The sequence below is a fragment of the Myotis yumanensis genome, unplaced genomic scaffold (genome assembly GCF_028538775.1).
Source record: "Myotis yumanensis isolate MYYU_CA2020_CCGP unplaced genomic scaffold, mMyoYum1.0.hap1 SCAF_3, whole genome shotgun sequence".
In the NCBI taxonomy this organism is placed as follows: Eukaryota; Metazoa; Chordata; class Mammalia; order Chiroptera; family Vespertilionidae; genus Myotis; species Myotis yumanensis.
Genome location: NW_027223754.1, coordinates 46,726,669 through 46,747,205, shown reverse-complemented (window position 1 = coordinate 46,747,205; position 20,537 = coordinate 46,726,669). Strand labels below are relative to the sequence as shown.

Genomic DNA, 20,537 nt, shown 5'->3' with positions numbered 1-20,537 from the left:
AGATCCCCAGTAAGGGGTGTGCAAGAGGCAGCTGATCAATGATTCTCTCTCATCATTGATGTTTCTATCTCTCTCCCTCTCCCTTCCTCTCTCAAAGCAATAAAAATGTATTTAAAAATCAAAACCAAAAGGGTGGGGGCTAGGGGGAGAGATCAACCAAAGGACTTGTATGCATGCATATAAGCCTAACCAATGGACACAGACGCCAGGGAGGTGAGGGCATGAGTGGGGGTTGGAGGAGGCAACGGAGGGATAAGGACACATATGTGATACCTTAATCAATAACTAAAAAAAAGATGAAAAAAATAAAAATAACACCCTGATGCACATACATACATACATTCTTTTCTCGGTCAATACAGCAAGTCATTTTTAAAAGAAGGAAAAAAAAGACTCACACCAATAGGTTTGTTTAAAATTAAGCAGAGCTATGCTGATAACAGCACATGTCTCGTTGTAATTCACTTCCCTAATGCTGATGAATGTATGTATTCATAAACAAATCAAATGAATTGCCAAGAGATAAATGCTACTGTTAACAACCCATCAAAACAAAAAACAAAAGTAAATAGACCTTCCACTGACTAGATGTAGTCTTAGCAAAGATATTTTCCTGCTTTGGTTTTCAAATATCTTCTCTATAACTTCCAGCTCTATTAGTCTAAAATCCTTCCTTCCTTCTTTCTTTCCTTTTGTTCCCTTTATCTCTCCATTTTCTTCTTCCTTGTTTGTAGTTCCTCTTCTTTGTTCTTTTTTTTTTTTTTTTTTTTTTTTAAATCTGAGTTCTTTCTCCCCTGCCTCTGAAAGATTTTCTTTCTGATCTTTTTTATTCTATATACATTTTATAATTTCCTCCATTTCAGGGCTTTATCTACTGGCTTTATGCAGGTGATTCTAATTATTAACTTTCTTTTTATCTCCAACCCATCATTTAAAATTACCTTTTAGACTTCCCTCCAAATCAAAGTTCTAAATGAGATAAAAGGAACAGATAAACCAAAACAGTAAATTTATTCCATCTTCTGTCTTCTACATATCAGTTATTGTGTCTTTACACACATTGATTACAAGATTCAAAACTGCTAACAGCTTTAGCTCTTTCTTTCTTGCCTCTTATAGTGAATCAACCAGTAGCCAAATCCCATTCAATTTACTCATAAAAAGAGCTTTCTCTTCCCCTTTCTCTCTGGTTTCATGGGTTCTTTTTGAGTTTATTCTAATATTCTTTTGTCTTACCAATGGGAAATGTCTTTGTCTACTTGGTCTTCCTAAAACAAGGCTCTGATCATGCCATTCCTTTGCTTGCTAATCATGAATAAATATATTACATACTCTTCAAAATGAAGTGTAAACTTCATTAACCTGGCACTTAAGCACCCCTCACCCTGTCATTTGTCCCAACCTACTTTCCAAAGTTCTCAATAGAATAAAGTTAAGATCATGGATTTTATGTGTGTCTGGAAAAGTTAGTCTTATTCTGATTCGTGGTTAGAGATTTTACTCCTAACACCAACCAGCTGTTTTGCAAAGTATTTTTGAGAATCATAGAGAATGAGATAGTAAGTGCAAGAGAAGGTAAATAAACTCACTTGTTAATAAGTGGAAACACTGCCAACGGTATGTTTCCTCCAGGTAGTTTAAAAGTAGCTTTTAATATAATGGAACACAGAACATTTGAACACAAACTACTCTGTTCTTGCCATAGCTGGTTTGTCTCAGTGGATAAAGCATCGCCTGGACTGAAGGGTCCTGGGTTTGATTCTGGTAAAGGACCCGTACCTCAGTTGTAAGCTTGATGCTAGGGATGCTAGTCTGGGTGCATGCCAATCGATGGGTCTCTCTCCCCCTCCCTTCTACTCACTCTAAAAATCAATGGAAAAAATATCCTCAGGTGAGGACTAGCAAAACCAAACCCAAAAAACTACCCTGTTCTTTACTTTTATCTATTATCAGCATTATCATTAGTAGTAGTAGTAGTATTTTCCTCAAGCATACGTGTAGAGTCATTCCTTATGTAATTTCTTTTAATCACCTCTCATTTTGACACTGAAAGATTAAAGTCGGCGGTGTACAGGTTGGCTAAATAGCAATCTCAGAAGGTGAATAAAGAAAAATTGAATTTATTTAAGGAAAAGGGAGTGGGGGTGGGGATATCTGAAGTGAAGGGCAACACAGCACTGAGTCAAAGGGTATTGGATCCATGGTGGCAGCAAAAGTATACCTAGGAGAGTGAAACAAGGAAGGGCATAGAAGCAAAAGGAGAGCCCAGGCTGGGCTGCCTTGGCTCACTGGGAAGTCAGAGAAAAGGGGGCCTTGGAAGCAGGGTCAGGAGGTTAGCCCAGGATGAACTGTTGCTGCCCATTGCTTTCCTGGTTGCAAGTCTCATGGGGTCCCTTAGAGGTTAGGGGATACAATGTCTGTGGGGAAAGGAGAGGGGGAAGGGAATGGCAGGGGCATGCTCCTTAGAGGGAGACCATGCACTGGGTCCTTTGTCCTGAGCATATTTATCTGTCTCTTGCAGGTGGAAAACTTAGGGGAGGTCTCAGGGGAGGGTCTTAAGAGAATATGCATCAGCTTTCCAGGTGTGCTCGCTCAGGGTCCTGGTCTCCACTGATTGGTTGGTGCCAGCAGGGGTCATTAGTCGATGTAGCTGGTCCTGAGGCAGCCACGCTGTCACTGATCTGGTTTTGCTGCTTTTCTGGGCCTGGAACTGAAATATAACTGAAGCCTAGATGTTATCTTTAGGGAGGGAACGGTCAGGGGGATCTAAACCTCCCGACCAGCGATCTGAAAGATCAGGGGTCCAAACCATATGAACAGTGATATGATAGGGGAGGGTAGGTTCTTGGGGACAAGGTTCTTGTTTTCCTAGTTTTGCCCCTTGCTAGGCATCCAGGGCTTTCTGCCCTGGTGAGCTTCTATACTTGGCCCATCATCCACGCCCTGCTCACGTCTATCTAACAGACACCAAACCTCCTAACTATGGCCTGTAGAAAAACAACCTAAACCTACATACACGGTGATGTAGAGTCCACCTTTGCCTTATTCTCTGAACCGGATTGCTTAATAAACACTCGTAAAACCCCCACATTTGTTGCTTTTCAATTGGTATTAGTCTCAACATTTTTTCCCAATTTTTATTATTAATAAACATTTTAAAAAACCATTGTCAAATAAATGGAGGTTGTGATTATGGGAATCCAGTGAAAATAAACTAAAGAGTGTTCTTTACAAAGCCTTTTTAGATTATTAGCTAAAAGCTTTCAATATTTGAAGATTTGAGTAAGACTGAATGAATAGACACTCAGAGGCTTTAAGAGAAATTTATACTTTTGGATATTAAGTGACAAGAAGTTGTTGGAACCAAAATATGATCAGAGTGGGAGAAATGATATGAGTTTGGAGCAACTGAAGGAGTCATTTCAAGGTGAGATGGCAACTTGAGAATCAGTGGGAAGCCAGAGATGGAATTTATAGCTGGAGCAGATAAGCATTAGGGAGGAAAATATATTTTTTTTCCAAGACACTTCAGACTGATTGCAGGGGAGAACAGTTGAGACCAGGGAGGAGAAAAAGGAGGAAATTGCAGTATAAGTCAAAGATGAAAAACTGTCAAAGTTAAGTGTGAGGGTTTTATCAATAGCAAGAAGGTGCTAGTTATTGAAATGTGCCACCCACATCAGCTCACCTCAGGGGAGCTAAGGTGCAAGGCTAATATGCCAGTAACAGATGGTTTTCCATTCCTTTTCAGTCAAGTGTGAAGTAGAGCTCCCTGATAACGAGTCAACAAATAGAAGGACTTTGAAATTTATTTGTATTTATTGGAATCTGCTATATGTGCTTGTACCTTTGGATATAATCAAACATAACTTATAACTCTATGGTTTGTACATTTTCTTTTGTATTTGTAAAAATAAGTAAGTTAAAAGATGATAATGAAAATATAGATCTTTTCTTTTATTTTTAAATAAAACTTATTTAATTATAAGTTTATATAATTTATTTTTAAGCAACCACTATGTTTAGGGAATAAAGATCTTATGAGGCATTTTCAGCTCTCCATCTGCCTTCCAGGGAAACATGTTTAGTAGCAGATATGGTCATAGGTCCAGCATGGAAGGGATAGGGTGACATAGGATTTCCCTTAACTCATAACTGCGAAGTGCTTTATTCTCTCAAGTTTCAAGGACAAGAAAGTTGGCATTCAAAGAAGTTCTGTAACTTGTCTAGAGCCCATGGCTAGTCACATTGGACCATGACTGCAGTGTTTTCCTTTTACTCTTCTTTTATTTCTAAATATCCTGTAGCTTCACTAAATAATCTGACTATTGACATTTCCACTGTCAACTTATATCATCTTTCCTTGGTTCTTGTTACTAGGAGTTGTTGACAATGAAGATACTTTCCTCCTTTTTATGACTATTTTAGCACCTTGCTAATATATTTACAGTCTACTCACTATTTTTCAGCTTCAATGATTGAAAATTCACATTGAGCCTTTTAACACCTTGGCCTTACACTTCCCTAGCTTCTCACTTTCAGTAATTTGCTAAATTCTGTTGAGTTTCTTTCTCAAAATAGACTTTATTTTTCTTAGATCAGTTTTAGGTTCACATCAAAACTGAGCTGAAAGTCCAAGGATTTCCGATCTAGCCTTTGCCCCCCACCTCCTCCACCAGAGTGATACATTTCTTAGGATTGATGAACCTACATTGATTGACACATCATTATCACTCACAGTCCATAATTCATTTTTGGTACATTCTATGGGTTTGGACAAATGTATAAAGACATGTATCCACCATTATAGTATCATACAGAATAGTTTCACTGCTCTACAATACAGATCCTCTGTGCTCTGTTTATTCATTCCCCCCCGCCCCCATCCCTGGCAACAACTGATCTTTTTACTATCTCCATGATTTTGCCTTGTTCAGAATGTCATATAGTTGGTATCATATAAAATGTAGGCTTTTCAGCTTAGCTTGCTTTACTTAGTAATAAGTATTTAAGTGTTCTTTATGTCTTTTTACAGCTTAATAGTTCATTTCACTGCACACCACCTACTGGGGATCAAGCCCACAACCTGGGCATGTGCCCTTGAGTGGAATCGAATTGGTGATCTTTCGGTGCTCAGGATGATGCTCTACCAGCTGAGCCACACAGTGTCTCTTCACAGGCAGTGTCACTACTGTAGTTCAGAATAAAATTTTCTTTTAATAGGACTACTTTCAGGGTGTGTTAATCTACCTGCCTGTAATAGGTCTCTCTCTCTCTCTCTCTCTCTCTGTCTCATTCAGCTTACAAAGTGTGGTTATATTCACTTGCTAAATATCAGTTCTAGTATTTTACTTTTCCATCCAACAGCTGGCAGAGGCTTTTGTCTAATAAATAAAACTTTTTAGCTTGAAGATCTTACTTCAACCTACCATGCAAACAGAATTTTCTTTTGCTATTATCCTTCATGCCCCCTTCTTTCCAGACAAACCGAATTTTTATTTATTTTCTCTGTCAGCCTTATGTTTTCTTGCACTTACCTCTCAGGATTTTTCATCATTATTCATTGTTCTGACAACATGATATATCTAGTCAATCTCCATGCCACTACCTCTTCCTCCTGTGCACTTATATCTGCTTCTTCCTTTTCATCTATTCTGTCACTGCCCTTGGGCTCAGCAGTTCTCCAGTGTTTCCTGCAGGAACCTCTTTTCTTTCTTTTTTTTTTTCTCCAAAAGTTTTCTTTATTCAAATGCTATATAAGATTTTATTTTATTTTATTTTTATTTAAATTCTTTATTGTTTAAAGTATTGCATAAGTCTCCTTTTCCCCACATTGATCTCTCCCCGACCATTCCAACCCCCCAGCACATGCCCTCACCTCCCTACTGTCTGTGTCCATTGGTTATGCTCATATGCATGCATACAAGTCCTTTGGTTGATCTCTTACAACCCCCCCCTCCTCTACCCGCCCCCCCCCCCCCCCCGACCTTCCCTCTTAGATTGGACAGTCTGTTCCATGCTTCTATGACTCTGGCTCTATTTTTGTTCATCAGTTTATGTTGTTCATTATATCCCACAAGTGAGTGAGAGCATGTGTTATTTATCTTTCTCTTACCAGCTTATTTCACTTAGCATAATGCTCTCCAGGTCCATCCATGCTGTTGAACGCTCTCCCTGCATACTCCTGTCGTGAAGATCTTTCTCTTGTGGAAATCTTAAGCTACCACTTTCCTGCTTGGGAACTTTTGTTTGTTCTTCATTCGCTGAAGCAAGTTTTTTTAGCATGGTATTCAAGTCATGGCTTTTTCAAATATTGAGATATAATTGACATTTAACATTATATTAGCTTCAGTTGTACAACATAATGATGCGATATTCATATGTATTGCAGAATGATCACTACAATAAGTCTAGTTAACAACCATCATCATATGTATCACGGCATTTTAATGTCTTAACTCTTGTTGTACCACCTTCTTCCATTATGTACTTTTTGTTCTATAGAACATATTAAGTTGTACATCTCTCTTTGCTTTTTCCCTCTCTCATGGAATTTTTTCCTGCTTTGTCCATCTGAGAAATTCCCAATTCATCTTTTTTTTTTTTCAGGCCTCACTGCTTCCCAGTGTGGGCTGAGACTGAGTCTCTTGCTCCTTCTCACAGTATTATGCTCGATTTCTCCTCTAAGTTTTGTGTGTGTGAGTGTGTGCTATTGCCCCAAATCTGTGACTGCATTTTTCTTCACACTCCCTTTCCATATCCTATTTTTTATTTCATCTTTTAGCTGCTGTTTAGACATGACCTCCTGAAGTCCTTTCCTGAGCACCCCAAATAGAGTTAATCTGTCTGTTTTTAAGTGTTGCAGTGTTACTTCTGTGTATTTCTTGATTGCTCTTGTCATGTTGTATCACAATTACTACTAGTATATTACATGTTTGGCTTTCCTCTTAACTGTGCGTACCAGAGGCACTTTATTCATGTGTACGTGTGTGTATCTCTAGTATCTAACAGAACAGAGGTGCAATGGATATTTATATATTTATAATTTGGTTGAATTGAAATAAACCTCAACATATTAAGCCAGATGGCTGCTCCAAGTCTCATCCCGGTGGAGCAGTCTTTCCCACAGCAGTCTTTCCTGATGTTTTTCTTCATCATCACCCTGAACTAGAAATGATCCCACCTTTCTCCAGATGTCATAACACCTTGTTTGTCCCACTTGTTTGATACCCACAACTGGCATTTTGATATTTGGAAGGAATTTTTTTTTTTCTTCCATCTGAATTATCAGCTCTTTTAGGGAGAAATTTTAGTTTCTGATCTTTTATCTTTTACTAGAAACCTGAATTCATGCACAGGTGGAGTCCCTCGGCTTGGCCGGTGATAGGGGCCGATCAGGGCCATCCAGCCGGGGGGAGGGACTGTGGGAGGTTGGCTGGCCACGGGAGGCTGTGGGAGTGCACTGATCACCAGGGGGCAGCTCCCGTGTTGAGTGTCTGCCCTCTGGTGGTCAGTGTACATCATAGTGACCGGTCGAACGGTTGTTAGAGGCCCGATGCACGAAATTCATACAAGGGGCTTGGCCCTTGCAGCCGTGGTAGCTTGGGTTGGCCCTAGCAGCCTCGGCTTCATCCGGAGGGTCATCTGGAAGGATGTCTGGAAGGACATCCAGAAGGTCTTTCGGCTGTCTGCTCTAATTAGCATGTTGCACTTTTATTATTATAGATAATACCTAATACATATTCTTTGCAAATACTAGAAACAAAATAAACATGGATTAAATAAATGACTTGGTGCATAAGATTTTAATGCTCATTGCATGGGAAATCAAAGAAATTTAGAACTTTAAGGAACTTTCGAAAATTTACTCTAAAAGTTTCATTTTACCTATAAGGGTATCAAGTTCAAAGAAGTTCTGCCCCTGTTTTCAAGATTCAGCACTTAAGGAGGAAAAATTAGGATACTAACCAGAGTATCCTGATTCCAAGGCAATGCTTTTAAATATTTCTAATTATACTACTCTGCCTCTTTAATTGAGTAAAGTATCAATGAGTCTTTTTGATGCTTTAAATTGTAATGCCTCCAATTATTGACTTAATTTTTCAATGATAATTTGTAAATCATACAAAAGATCTTTGCTAAATAAGGATGTAAAAAACACTGAGTTTTCCAATTGGATAAATGATTTTTTTAAAAGAGGATTATACACCCTTAAAATTAAACCTAATTGAGGAATAAGATGTAGAGCTATTACAACATGAGATCTTCATATAAGCATATTCATTGTCATTTCTAAGAAATGAGCTTATGAAGAAAACTACCCTTAGAACTAATTTAGAAATGGACCACATATTCAATAGCATTTTTTTTTTCATTTTAAAAATCAGTACAAGTATGTGACTAGTCATACACATGAATATAAACCATAAATAATATCCACTTTGGTTAAGTAACCTTATTTATACCAGCAGACAAGTTTATTAATATAGTTCTCTGACTGATTTTGCATGCTCATTGATATTTATGTATTTTGCACATGTATACATACAAACTATATAAATGTGTATAGCATCCATTTGTCACAGTTGCCATATAGTTTGATTCCCCCAGTGAAAAATTGACAAATAGTATACGTCTTGAAAATTAACATTGAGGGGTAAGTAAGAACATGTCACTGTTTTGTATTCTGACCGTGCCGTTCTCAGAAAGGCCGAAGCACAGTTTCTCACTGTCTTTTCTATATATTTTTCTATTGAAAGGTAAATAAGATCTGTGGTCATCCAATCAGAACACCCACCGAAAGCCCACGTTGTTCTTTCGATGGGAGTAAAGAGAAGCTTAGAATGAAGATCTCTACAAGAAATGGCGAAGACACGCTTGCCAACAGAAGAAAGTAAGACATTTGTTTTACAACCAGAAAGAGAAAAGAAAGTAAGCCATTAATTTACAACAGAATAGAATGTATTCAATTAAGTAGAACAAAATACACTGTTGAGGAAACAAAAGATAAACATTGATTCCCTTTAAAATCCAATGGTTCCTTCTTATTCCATTAATGAGGAACATAGCTGCAACTTTTGAGGTCAATAAAACTTTCTGTGAAAGGGGCATTTTCTATAATAAATATGGCAGGCCCTGGGCACATATGATCACCATGCCCTTAAAACATTGCTCAGCAGATCTCTATGGCTTACTCCTCTTGCTGAACTGACACTTTACGCACATTGATTAGCAACTCCCCATTTCCCCCTCCCTATGGTCAACAGTACTGTTATGTATACTAGTAAATTTGTTAACAGGGTGTATCTCCTGGTAAGTATTCTTATCACAATAAAATATAAAAAAATGTAAATGTAGCTAGTGTGATTGAGGATTGAAGTTTTAATTTATTTCATTTTAATTAGTGTTGGTCAATATTCTATGTAGCTACTGGCTACTGTAAAGGACAATATAAGACCAAAAGAGTATATATGTGAGTCTTAACTAGGGGTTAAGACTCTGCTAAGAAAGAGATTGATATAAAGACATTTTCATACATTTTACCTGGAATACTGAAAATGGCTATCTGTCATTTCAAGATGATCCAACATTGAGTGGCTTGCTCTCCTAACTCACGCTTCTACCATCATACCCATCACTAGAGGCCCATTGCAGAAAGATTTGTGCAATAGGTCTTCCTTCCCCTGGAAGCCAGCACCGGTTTTCCTCATGACCCAGGCCTTTGGTCTGGCCACAGAGGTGAGGCTTGGCTTCTCTGCTCCAGCTGCAGTGGAGAAGCCAAGCCTCTTCAGTCTTCAGTCATCTTCAGTCTTCTTCAGTCTCCGGTCCACGCCTGCATATGCAAATTAACCACCATCTATATTGGGTTAATTTGCATACTCATCCTGATTGGCTGGTGGGCATAGCGGAGTAACACCAATTTGCATGTTTCTCTTTTATTAGTGTAGATTATTTCACATGTTAAATCAACCTTCATTAGTATCCCTTTGCTACATAATGGGCAGTTACTGAAAAACTCTTAAAACTGGAGGAAACTATTATTTAATTTTGTGTTCAGTTGACCAGTGTATGCCCTGGCAAATACTAGATTCTCAGTGCATGTTTTGTATTAACTGAAATTCACAGTTTTATATTCAATTATTAATTCAAATAATTATTTCTAATAATACCTTAGGGATCATTCAATATTTTACATAGCTTACTCTCTGTAATGAGAAATTTGTTTCTTTCTTTTTGGAGGGTGCTCCTAAATTGTCCCAGTCTCTCTTCAGATGGGCTATAAGCTTTGGATAAGATCTGGTTTATTGCTGACTATTTGCTACTACATAAAAGAATTAACATTTTACATGCAAAATACCTGTCCTTTTTCTCTCTAAACATCTATGGTGATCAGCAAATATGTCTCGTGTTTGATGAATTAGTATGCTTTGGATGGGTGTTTTAAATAATAAAACCCAGCTTAAAGGTCATGTCTGTTTCACCACCAAAATAATCAAATTACCGGAAAACCAAAACAAAGCCCAACACTTAACATGGTTTATTCACTAGCAAAACTAAGCCAATACAGTTAAATGTTACAAAATGTCTCAGTAATAATGTGGGGCTCAAATGAGTGGAAAGTTTTATTACTATCTTCTCTGGCCATCAGGTAGACCACTTTGTCATCAATCTTTCAAACTCATTATTTCTATGCCCTTGACCAGAGGGCCATCATTAGCCATCGCCTACAAATCAGGATAGATCTATCACAGCAGTCTCATGCCCCACAAAATGAACAACCATAGAGACTACAAAAGAGCCCACTTAAGTATTTCATTTTTTACAGTTCTTTAAAATATATCTTTTATTGATTTCAGAGAGGCAGGGAGAGGGAGAAAGAGATAGAAATAGCAGTGATGAGAGAGTATCCTGAAACGCCCCCTACTGGGGACTGAGCCTACAACCTGGGCATGTGCCCTGACCTTGCATGTGCTGTAACCTCCTGGTTCATAGGTCAGCGCTCAAGCACTGAGCCACGCAGGCTGGGCCATTTCTACAGATTTTTTACTGCCACTCCTGAATGGAGCTTAATTATTTATCCTTTCTTGCCTTCTTTTGAGTTTAACAGGTATTTCGGTATTTATTATTCTTTTTATCCTCGGAGCTTTATGATCTTTTTTTTTCCTTTTGTTGTTGCGTTAATATCACCCAAGAATATTTATTGATTTCTAGAGAGTGTAGAAGGGAAGGAGGGAGAGGGTGTTTGAAAGAGAAAGAAACATCAATGTGAGAGAAACATGGATTGGTTGCCTCCCACATGCACCCCAATTGGGGCCGGATCAAATCCAAAATCCAGGTATATGCCCTTGACTAGGATTTTAACCTGGGACCATTCAGTGAGCAGGCAGTACTCTAACCACTGAACACACCAGCCAAGGCATGTTTATTACTTTTTAATGGCTATCATAGAGATCACAATATGCATTTTTAGTTTTACCATATATTTTAAATTAGAACTCTTGCCACTTTATTAAACAATGTAAGAATCTTAAAATAGTTTCACTCTATTACTCTCTTCCTATCTTTTGTACTTTTTTGTCAACAGATCTTACTTCATCCAACATTTTAACAAGCCCGAAGACATTGTTGTTGTTCTTTTTAAATACTAGTAGTCCCTATGTATGTACAATTCTTCATATATTTTAATTCTTTTTGGTGCTCTTTTCTTTTCCTAGTTCCATGTATCCATCATGAATCATTTTATTTTAGCTTTAGTATAACTTTTATTACTTATTACTAGTGATGAATTCTCACAGCTTTTTTTGTCTGAACATATTGTCATCTTTTAAAGAATATTTTTAATAGATCTAGACTTCTAAGTTGTTGCCAGTCACACCATTTTTAAAAGAACAGGTGTCCAGGCCACAATGAAGTTCATGACATGACACTCTGTAAATAGCAAGGGAGGTTTAGTGGAAACATTTAACATGAGAGGTAACTAAGGCAGTAGATGCTGCGGGGGGCCCTGCTCGACTCCCTTCACCTGGTCATTCTACCTGCCTCCTGGCTGCTGATCACTCACAGCTGCCCTCTGCTCTGGGGAACTGTCCTCAACAGACAGGAGCCATCTGATCTGTTACCAACTGCTGCCTAACAAATCATTCCCAAACGAGTGGCTTAAAAGTGACAATAAGCATTTATTATGCATTTTCCGGGGGTCAGGAGTGTGGGGGCTGCTTAGCTATAGGATTTTGACTCGGGTCCCTAGGGAGATGGCTGTCAGGTTGTCAGCCAGGATAGAGTCCTCTGAAGGCCTCAGGGGGACAGATTATCATTTCCCAGGACGGCTCACTCACAGGGCTGTTGGCAGGAGGCCTTGCTTTCTTGTCACAGTGACCTCTTCATAGGACTGCTTGAGTTTCCTCTCAATGTTGAGGCTTGTTTCCCGCGGGACAGGCAGTCCAAGAGAGAGCAAGGCTGAATCTACAGCGCCTTTCATAATCTAGCTTCAGAAGTCTCCCACTGTCATCTCCACAGTATCCTGTAGGTTACACAGGCCCGTCTGCTCAGTGTGGATGGGGACTACACAAGGGCATGGAAGGAAAGATTGTTGGGGGTCATCCTAGAGACTGGCTGCAGCACCATCTCATCCTAGGGGAGGGGCCAAACTCCCACCTGCCTCACCCCTTGGAAGCATCTCACATGGCTGGCATGGGAACAAAGGCTTGTTTCTTACCGTAGGTGATGGGACCAAAGACGTGATGGTTTCATGCTTCAGCCCTCCCGGTGGAGTCTGCCTGAAGCTGAGACCACATCCCTACCTCATGTCTTCCTGCCCACTCTCCCTGGCCTCCCTCATGACATTTCTCTTAAGAGCAGTCCCTCCATGAAATTGACTGCATCCAAATTCCCATCTCAGGCACTGCTTCTAGGAAACCTGACCTGGAGATCTTGAAAAAGTACCTGCAGTGGGCTTTCTTGTTGTTTTGTTGATGGTTTTGTTTGTTTGTTTGTTTGTTTGTTTTCTGTGTGAAAGCTTTTTATTTTGATGTAGTCCCATTGGTTTATTTTCTCTTTAGTTTCCATTGCCCTAGGAGCAGTATCGGTGAAGAAATTGCTACAGCATATGTCTGAGATTTTGCTGCCTGTGGATTCTTCTAGTATTTTTATGGTTTCCCATCTTATGTTTAAGTCCTTTATCCATTTTGAGTTTATTTTTGTGTATGGTGTAAGTTGGTGGTCTAGTTTTATTTTTTTGCATGTATCTATCCAATTTTCCCAACACATTTATTGAAGAGACTGTCTTGACTCCATTGTATGTTCATACCTCCTTTGTGGAATATTAATTGAACTTAGTGGTTTGGGTTGATCTCTGGGTTCTCTATTCTATTCCATTGGTTTATATGTCTGTTCTTGTGCCCGTACCAGGCTGTTTTGAGAACAGTGGCTTTGTAATACAGCTTGATATCTGGTATTGAGATCCCACCTACTTTGTTGTTCTTTCTCAGGATCACTGCAGCTATTCAGGGTCTTTTTATTTGAGATAAATTTTTGGAAAGTTCGTTCTAGGTCTGTGAAATATGCCATTGGTATTTTAATGGAGAGTGCATTGAATCTATAGATTGCTTTGGGCATTTTGATGATGTTGATTCTACCAATCCATGAACATGGTATGTTCTTCCATCTGTTTATGTCCTCCTCTATTGCCAATGTTATCACCGATAAGGGTTTAATCTCCAACATTTACAGGGAACTCAAACAACTTAACAAAAGGAAGATAAACAACCCAATCAAAAACTGGGGACGGACCTAAATAGATACTTTTTGAAAGAAGACAGAAGAAAGGCCAAGAGACATATGAAAACATGCTCAAAGTCACTAATCATCCGAGAGATGCAAATCAAAATGACAATGAGGTACCATCTCACACCTGTCAGAATGGCTATCATCAACAAATCAACAAATGACAAGTGCTGGAGAGGATGTGGAGAAAAAGGAACCTTCGTGCACTGCTGGTAGGAATGCAGACTGGTGCAACCACTGTGGAGAACAGTATGGAGTCTCCTCAAAAAACTAAAAATGGAACTCCCATTTGACCCAGTGATCCCACTTCTAGGAATATATCCCAAGAAACTAGGAACACCAATCAGAAAGGATAAATGCACCCCTATGTTCATAGCAGCACAATTCACCATAACTAAGATTTGGAAACAGCCTAAGTGCCCATCAGCAGATGAGTGGATTAAAAACCTGTGGTACATCTACACAATGGCATACTATGCTGCGGTAAAAAAGAAAGAATTCTTACCATTTGCAACAGCATGGATGGAACTGAAGAGCATTATGCTAAGTGAAATAAGCCAGTCAGAGAAAGATAAATATCACATGATCTCACTCATTTATGGAATATAATGAACAACATAAACTGATGAACAAAAACAGATAAGCATTGATCAGACCGTCAAACCTCAGAGGGAAGGTAGGGGAGGGTGGGGGGTAAGGGGAAGAGATCAACCAAAGGACTTGTGTGCATGCATATAAGCCTAACCAATGGATACAGACACCAGGGGGGTGAGGGCATGAGTGGGGCGTTTGAAGGAATAATGGGGGGATAAGGACATATATGTAATACTTTACTCAATAAAGAAATTTTAAAAAAGTACCTGCAGTAAGTGCAAAGTAATTGTAAACTAAAGCAGAAGTATAGTATCTTATCCCAATAATAGATATTTCTCTATACATTCCCAAGCTTCTAAAAAATTACAAAGAACCCCCCCACATTTTGTTTGTATAATCTCCCCTCCCCTCCTTCTATATTCATTTTATAGAGAGCCCTTCTGTGTAATGCACTGCATTTTCCTTGCTTTATTTCTAACGTTTGAAGAAGGAAATTTCCCTTAATCAAGTCTGTCCCTGGATCTAAGAGTTGTGCTAAACTTGCTCGTGGAGTAGATCTTTTAGCTTGGAAGGAGGGGAGCTAAACCAAGCATTGAATTGTCTTGATTATATTTTGGAGATGTGATTGTAGTCATTCTTCTACACTATTTTTTAATAAACTTATACAACATACATATAATTAGCTAATTGAAAGCTTTGAGTTGATACACACCAGTTACAAAGATCTCCAAAAGTTGAGAAAGGCAAGGAAAAGCTATCTCTCCTTTACACATCCAGCAAAGCATCACTGTTTAGCCTTTTGGGGCAGGAACCAAATCAGCGCCATTATAGAGGACATTGCAGTCATATAGCTGTCTAAACCAGCCCAGGCAGAGTGATTTCCCTGTGGCAGTTCCTTTCTCTGCTTGATTTCTTGAAGTTAGCTGGTAAGAATAAGCTATTAGCAAGCTTAAATCGGTGATAATTAGCTGTACATTATTATTTCAAAGTGGCGTGGCTGTGCCAATTAAGTGGGTAATTAGGAAAACCCCAGGACAATAAATTAAGACAGAGAGTCTCAACACCAGTGCCCCATCTGTTCTCCAGCAAGCCTTCCAATTAGCCAAGCTTCTCATTTAAGAATGCACCAATTAAGGGGATTGGCTGCATGCACAGGTGTGTATTGAGGTAACAGAGACTGTCTTAGGTACGTAGTAAAAGTAAGATTTTTTTTAATATCAGAGAGGATTTTGATGTGAAGGTGGAAAAAGGAGAATTTTTAGAAATGTTGGGTTTTTAATGTTTGAAGCAAAATATAATTTAAGTTGTTTTATGTGTTGTTTTTTTAATTAATTTCATTTGGGAACTTCATTAGGAATATTGTTTCATCAGGCAGCTTCATATTATTTTAATGTGTTTATTAAATCTTGATTTGAGTATTTTAACCACATAGAATTTTAATGTCATAGAACATGGACAGTTTCATTTGTTGAGAGTGGGGAACTAAAGAGGACACTTGAAAGTGTGTGGTATAAGGCGAGGAATGAGACAGGACATGGTTCAGTTCAGGATGTGACAGTCTATGAAAGCACATAAGTTGGTCCCCTGTATATCACAAAAGAACACAGTGAAGTGGTTAAAAATAATTAGTGAAACAGAAAAAAATTTAAACATAGACTGAATGAAGAATACAATATTATTTAGGATTATTGCTAAGATAGGTAGACTCGGTTTATATTAAATTTGATTAGTTTAGCTTAAAATGCAAGAATGTATAGCTACATAGTTAAACCTTATTTAACACAATACTCCTGATGCATGTCCTTGGGTGTCTATGTTTGTTTACATGGAAACCAGTATTGATATACTGGGCTTAGTGATGAATTGTGAATGTACATCCTCAGTGAATGAAAAAGTCCAAAGGTCAGGGAAAAGTTATCTCTTTGAGAAAAATGTAATACCATTTATAGGATTGGAGAAAGCAATTTCCAACTTATTTCCTAAAAGGAAGTTAATGCCTCTTTGAGGTGCCATTATTATTTATTATCTGTAAGTTTAATTTACTAAAATAAAGGTCATGTTCCCATTTCTGTTTAATTGAAACCAGTGCTTAGTGAGTGGTGGTAGTGAGGGCACTGAGGGCAGGACAGGACAAGGCCAGGCTTCAGTTAGGGGATGAGAGGCCCGGTCAGAGCAGGACTGAGGAAATGGAAGCTCCCAGGCAGGCCAGCATCAAAATTTACATGAATAATGAAGAGCAGGACCTCAGGGGGTCAAAAACCAGGCACACAGGAAGAAGGAATGCCAGAAGGCTGAGCACACATATGGCAAAAGTTTAGGCTAGTGGTGCCTAACTTTGCGGGTCACGTATCCCACTGAGAATTTGATAAAAAACTTCCCAGAAAAAGTTCATAAACAAAAGCATGCAAAATTTTGTGCATTGGAAAGTAATTTGACCAATATTAAAAAAATAAAGTTTTTACAAACTGAGTTTTCTTAAAACCAATATTAAAAATAAAGTTTTTACAAACTGAGTTTCCTCTTACTTTCTAGATATTCATGGAAAAGTTAATTACCATTTTATGAAACATCTGAAACTAAATCCAATCCATAGAATATTAAAGTAACATTACACACTCCTTGTGCTGAAAGAAGAGATGGCCTCAACTATTTGATGTGAACTAGAAGCTGAAATCGTGATTAGTCTTAGATGTGGCTGCATGCACATGTGTGGTATCGAACAGATACCCACTTTTTGTTTTGATGGTAACAATTACTGAACATTCTAGGCAAAACGTATGTGGCTGTCACTGGCTGTAATTAGAACTCACACAGTTAGCTTTCTTAAATGAGGATAGGCTTATTTCAGGGAGCATGACATTTATTCTAAACTCTTCAAGTTATATCAATGGTCTATAATGTGTTGGTCCTCAAGTTAATTTGCAACATCTGTAATGTTGAGGCTGTCAACTTAAAAATTAATGTGACTATGTATAAAGAAATCTCCTCAAGTTTCTCACTGCAGAAAAACGTAAAAAAATATTTTTTTTTCTCTCAGCCATACAAATAATGACCATTAAGTCAGATAGTTCTCAACCTTAGTGATATGCTATGCCACCCATCAGAAATAGGGAACTACAGTAATAACTGGGTCACCTGTGAGTCTTATTTCCCCAAAAAATGAGACTTACTTGAATAACAGGAATAAAACTGCAGACTAAATTGCCTCATTTTTTTTCAAACTCTATTAATTATAGATATCCTGACCTAGAGTCCAGGAACAGAAGAATTAGCACTGAGAGATGTATAGTAACTGGAAATGTGAGCGGGAACTATTGTACCAGGCATATATTGTCCACCAATCAGATAAGTAAGTTCATGGATGGAGGTAAATAGAAATAGCTGATTGGAATCACAAATGGAAACAAGAAAAAAGGAAGGAATGAGGAAGAAGCCCTTTTATTGGCATGCTATTAAAGGGAAGGTATTTTATTAATGCTCTGCTAGTGCTGAGAGAAGGAAATACTATTCAAAGTGTGTTCTCTTGTCCTCCAAGTAATGGAATTTATAGTCAAAATGTTAGCAACCACAGAATATTTATCAATAATTAGCAAAAAAAGTAATAACTATCAAGATTTGACCTAAAATGCTGATTCTAAAAATATAGGGACTCAAAGTGACTTTTTGTGTGAATGACCTATATTAGAATCCTTAGATTTGTAAATACTCTATTTGGCTAAACATCTTTGTTAATCTTGAGCCTATCATGTGCTCAAAAATATTTTCTATAGAAAAACCAATATTACGCTTTTTGAAATTAGTAAATTGAACAAACAATTGCATAATTTTATTACAAACAAAATTATGAGATAGGAGAAATTATATCACATCTCTCTTTGAATGGATGCTCAATTTCCCTAATAGTATCTGATTTCTTTCTATATTAGACACTTGGTTCAGTGTTTGGTTTTATAAATGAGTAAGGCCTTTGTTTAAAGTCCTTTCTAATGGAGAACAGAGTCTATGCATTTTAAGGTACATTTTTACAACATGGGTAAACGAGATGAGAACTGGTTTTAAAAACCCAGTTTTGACATCAGGTTTAAATCATTCTTTTTAGAGGATGATGCTTTCAGAAAGGGACCTTTTTATTGGGACATTAAATGATAATGTGTGGGGTTTAAAGGTTTATTGAAAAGTGAGAAATAGAGGTGTCTATACTAATTGTACAGAGAGCTCGGGACATCCAGCTCAGGGTTAGTATAAAACCACCACCAGAGAGAGCTAACCATGCATCACCTGTCAGAAAAGAATCCTCTGCAGAGGGTAGCTAAGGACATTAGCATATTTCCATTTCCCCTTCCCATTCCTTTCCCTGATGCTCCCTAACCTACCACCCATCTTAACTCCTTCAGCTTTGTTGAGAAAGCACAGTCAATCTTCTAATGAGGGGAAACCGTGCCACATGAACAAGGAGACTTCCTATGAGGAGCAAAAAACCTGGAATCATTTAGTCAGGAAATACAATCCTTCTCTTAGAGAATGGTGTGGATCCTCAGGTCACAGCTCCCATAATGAGCAGTGAGTTCAGGTGGGGTTCAGAGAGCAGACTCTCGGAGTTACTCCTTTAGAAAAAAAATTGCATTTTTCTTTTTAATCAAATTGGAATGCCATGTGCGTGAAACACATTCATGTTTGTGAGGAAGGTGCCTGGTGCTGTATATTGCATGGCTTCTTAGTATCAATTTCACCCTCTCCTCCCATTCTCCATACATCGCAAAATCCCTCTAGAAAGTGGCCAAGAACCTAGATTTCGTTTCTCCCTATAGCTGATCTAACTATGTACATTGAAGTATTTTCAAATGTGTACAATGAAAACTATTATTGCTATAGAATAGAAATCTATAATTTTTCTAGTTCTAAAAATTTATAAAAATATTTTGCCTAATAGAATGACTTCGTTGAGGAGAAAAATGATTAAATATGGATTCAGTATAGCAAGCGAAAATAGAACTTATCTAGGAACATGTAATTATACATTTCCTCTGTTGAGCAAGAGACTGACATTTTGAAAGTCTACTGTTTGACAACTGTGGTCAGACAGCCCTGCAGGGGTGAGCCTGCTCATTAGCACCGCATTAACCTTGACTTTGCCTCAGGCCATTAACTAGCAAACTGCACGTTTGACCTTTGTTCTACAGATATTTTCAAACAGTGTGCTAGGCACTGCTTTTAATTTGGGTTCTGTGTTATGTGTAGACTGACTTTAGGGGTAAAAAAAAAAATCAATACATGTCATTAAGTAAAGAAATGTGTGGTCTGCAACAATCCACAGAGAAATGCGCCTTTAAAAAATAAGATTCTTCTCCAACATTTTTCCAGTTAATTAGATTTGGCCAAAAATTAGAAATAGTTAATTTTATATCGTGTGCAAAAAAGAGAGGGAAGTGCAATATGTGACAGTTTATAAATGTTTTAAAATTGAAACAAATTCCCTTTAGATGAAGACATAAGATGGAGCGGTATGCCTTTTGAACACAGCTCTGATTCCAGCAACATCTAATGAAATGCAGTGCCAAGTCCAGTGCAGATCAGAGCCATATGCCTAAGTGAAAACAGCCCCTAGAAGATCAGCACGGTTTGGAACATGTGGTTGCCACTCTTCAAACCATACCTATGAGAAGCGCCAGCCATGTAAATTACAGTATAAATGAGCTTAACGGAATACTTTAATAGATTATGCTAGTGTTGCTATATCTAGGTTATGGAACATTATACAACTACATAAAAATAAGTAAGACTGAGATTTTTTTTAGTTGATTTTAGAGAGAGGGAGAAACATCAATTTGTTGTTCCACTAATTTGTGCATTTATTAGTTAATTCTTGTATGTGCCCTGACTGAGGATTGAACTCCGAACTTTGGCCTATAGGGACAATGCTCTAATCCACTTAGCTGCCCAGCTAGGGCAAGACTGAGATTTATTAACATAAAATGGGTCCATGATGTATTATCAAGTGAGCAAAGCCAATTTCATGTAGGCGTATAGCTTGGTCCTAGTTTTGCAAAACCAAACTATCTCTTTGTCTCTTCTTATATATTTCTCTGTCTGTTTTGGGTTACTTACTGTTATACGCATAGAGGAAGCTGAAGAAAGCAGACCAGGCTGTTAACATTGGTTTC

General features: G+C 38.1%; 1 protein-coding gene across 4 annotated transcripts in view; it reads left to right on the top strand.

Moving 5' to 3' along the window:
• Nucleotides 1-20,537, top strand: part of GPC5 (glypican 5) — a 1,289,857-nt gene that overhangs the window by 288,831 nt on the left and 980,489 nt on the right. For all 4 annotated transcript variants that reach the window (XM_070408838.1, XM_070408837.1, XM_070408839.1 and 1 more), the window contains exon 4: nt 8,760-8,893. In XM_070408838.1, the coding sequence (XP_070264939.1) occupies nt 8,760-8,893 (134 nt within the window). The remainder of the gene's footprint in view (nt 1-8,759; nt 8,894-20,537) is intronic.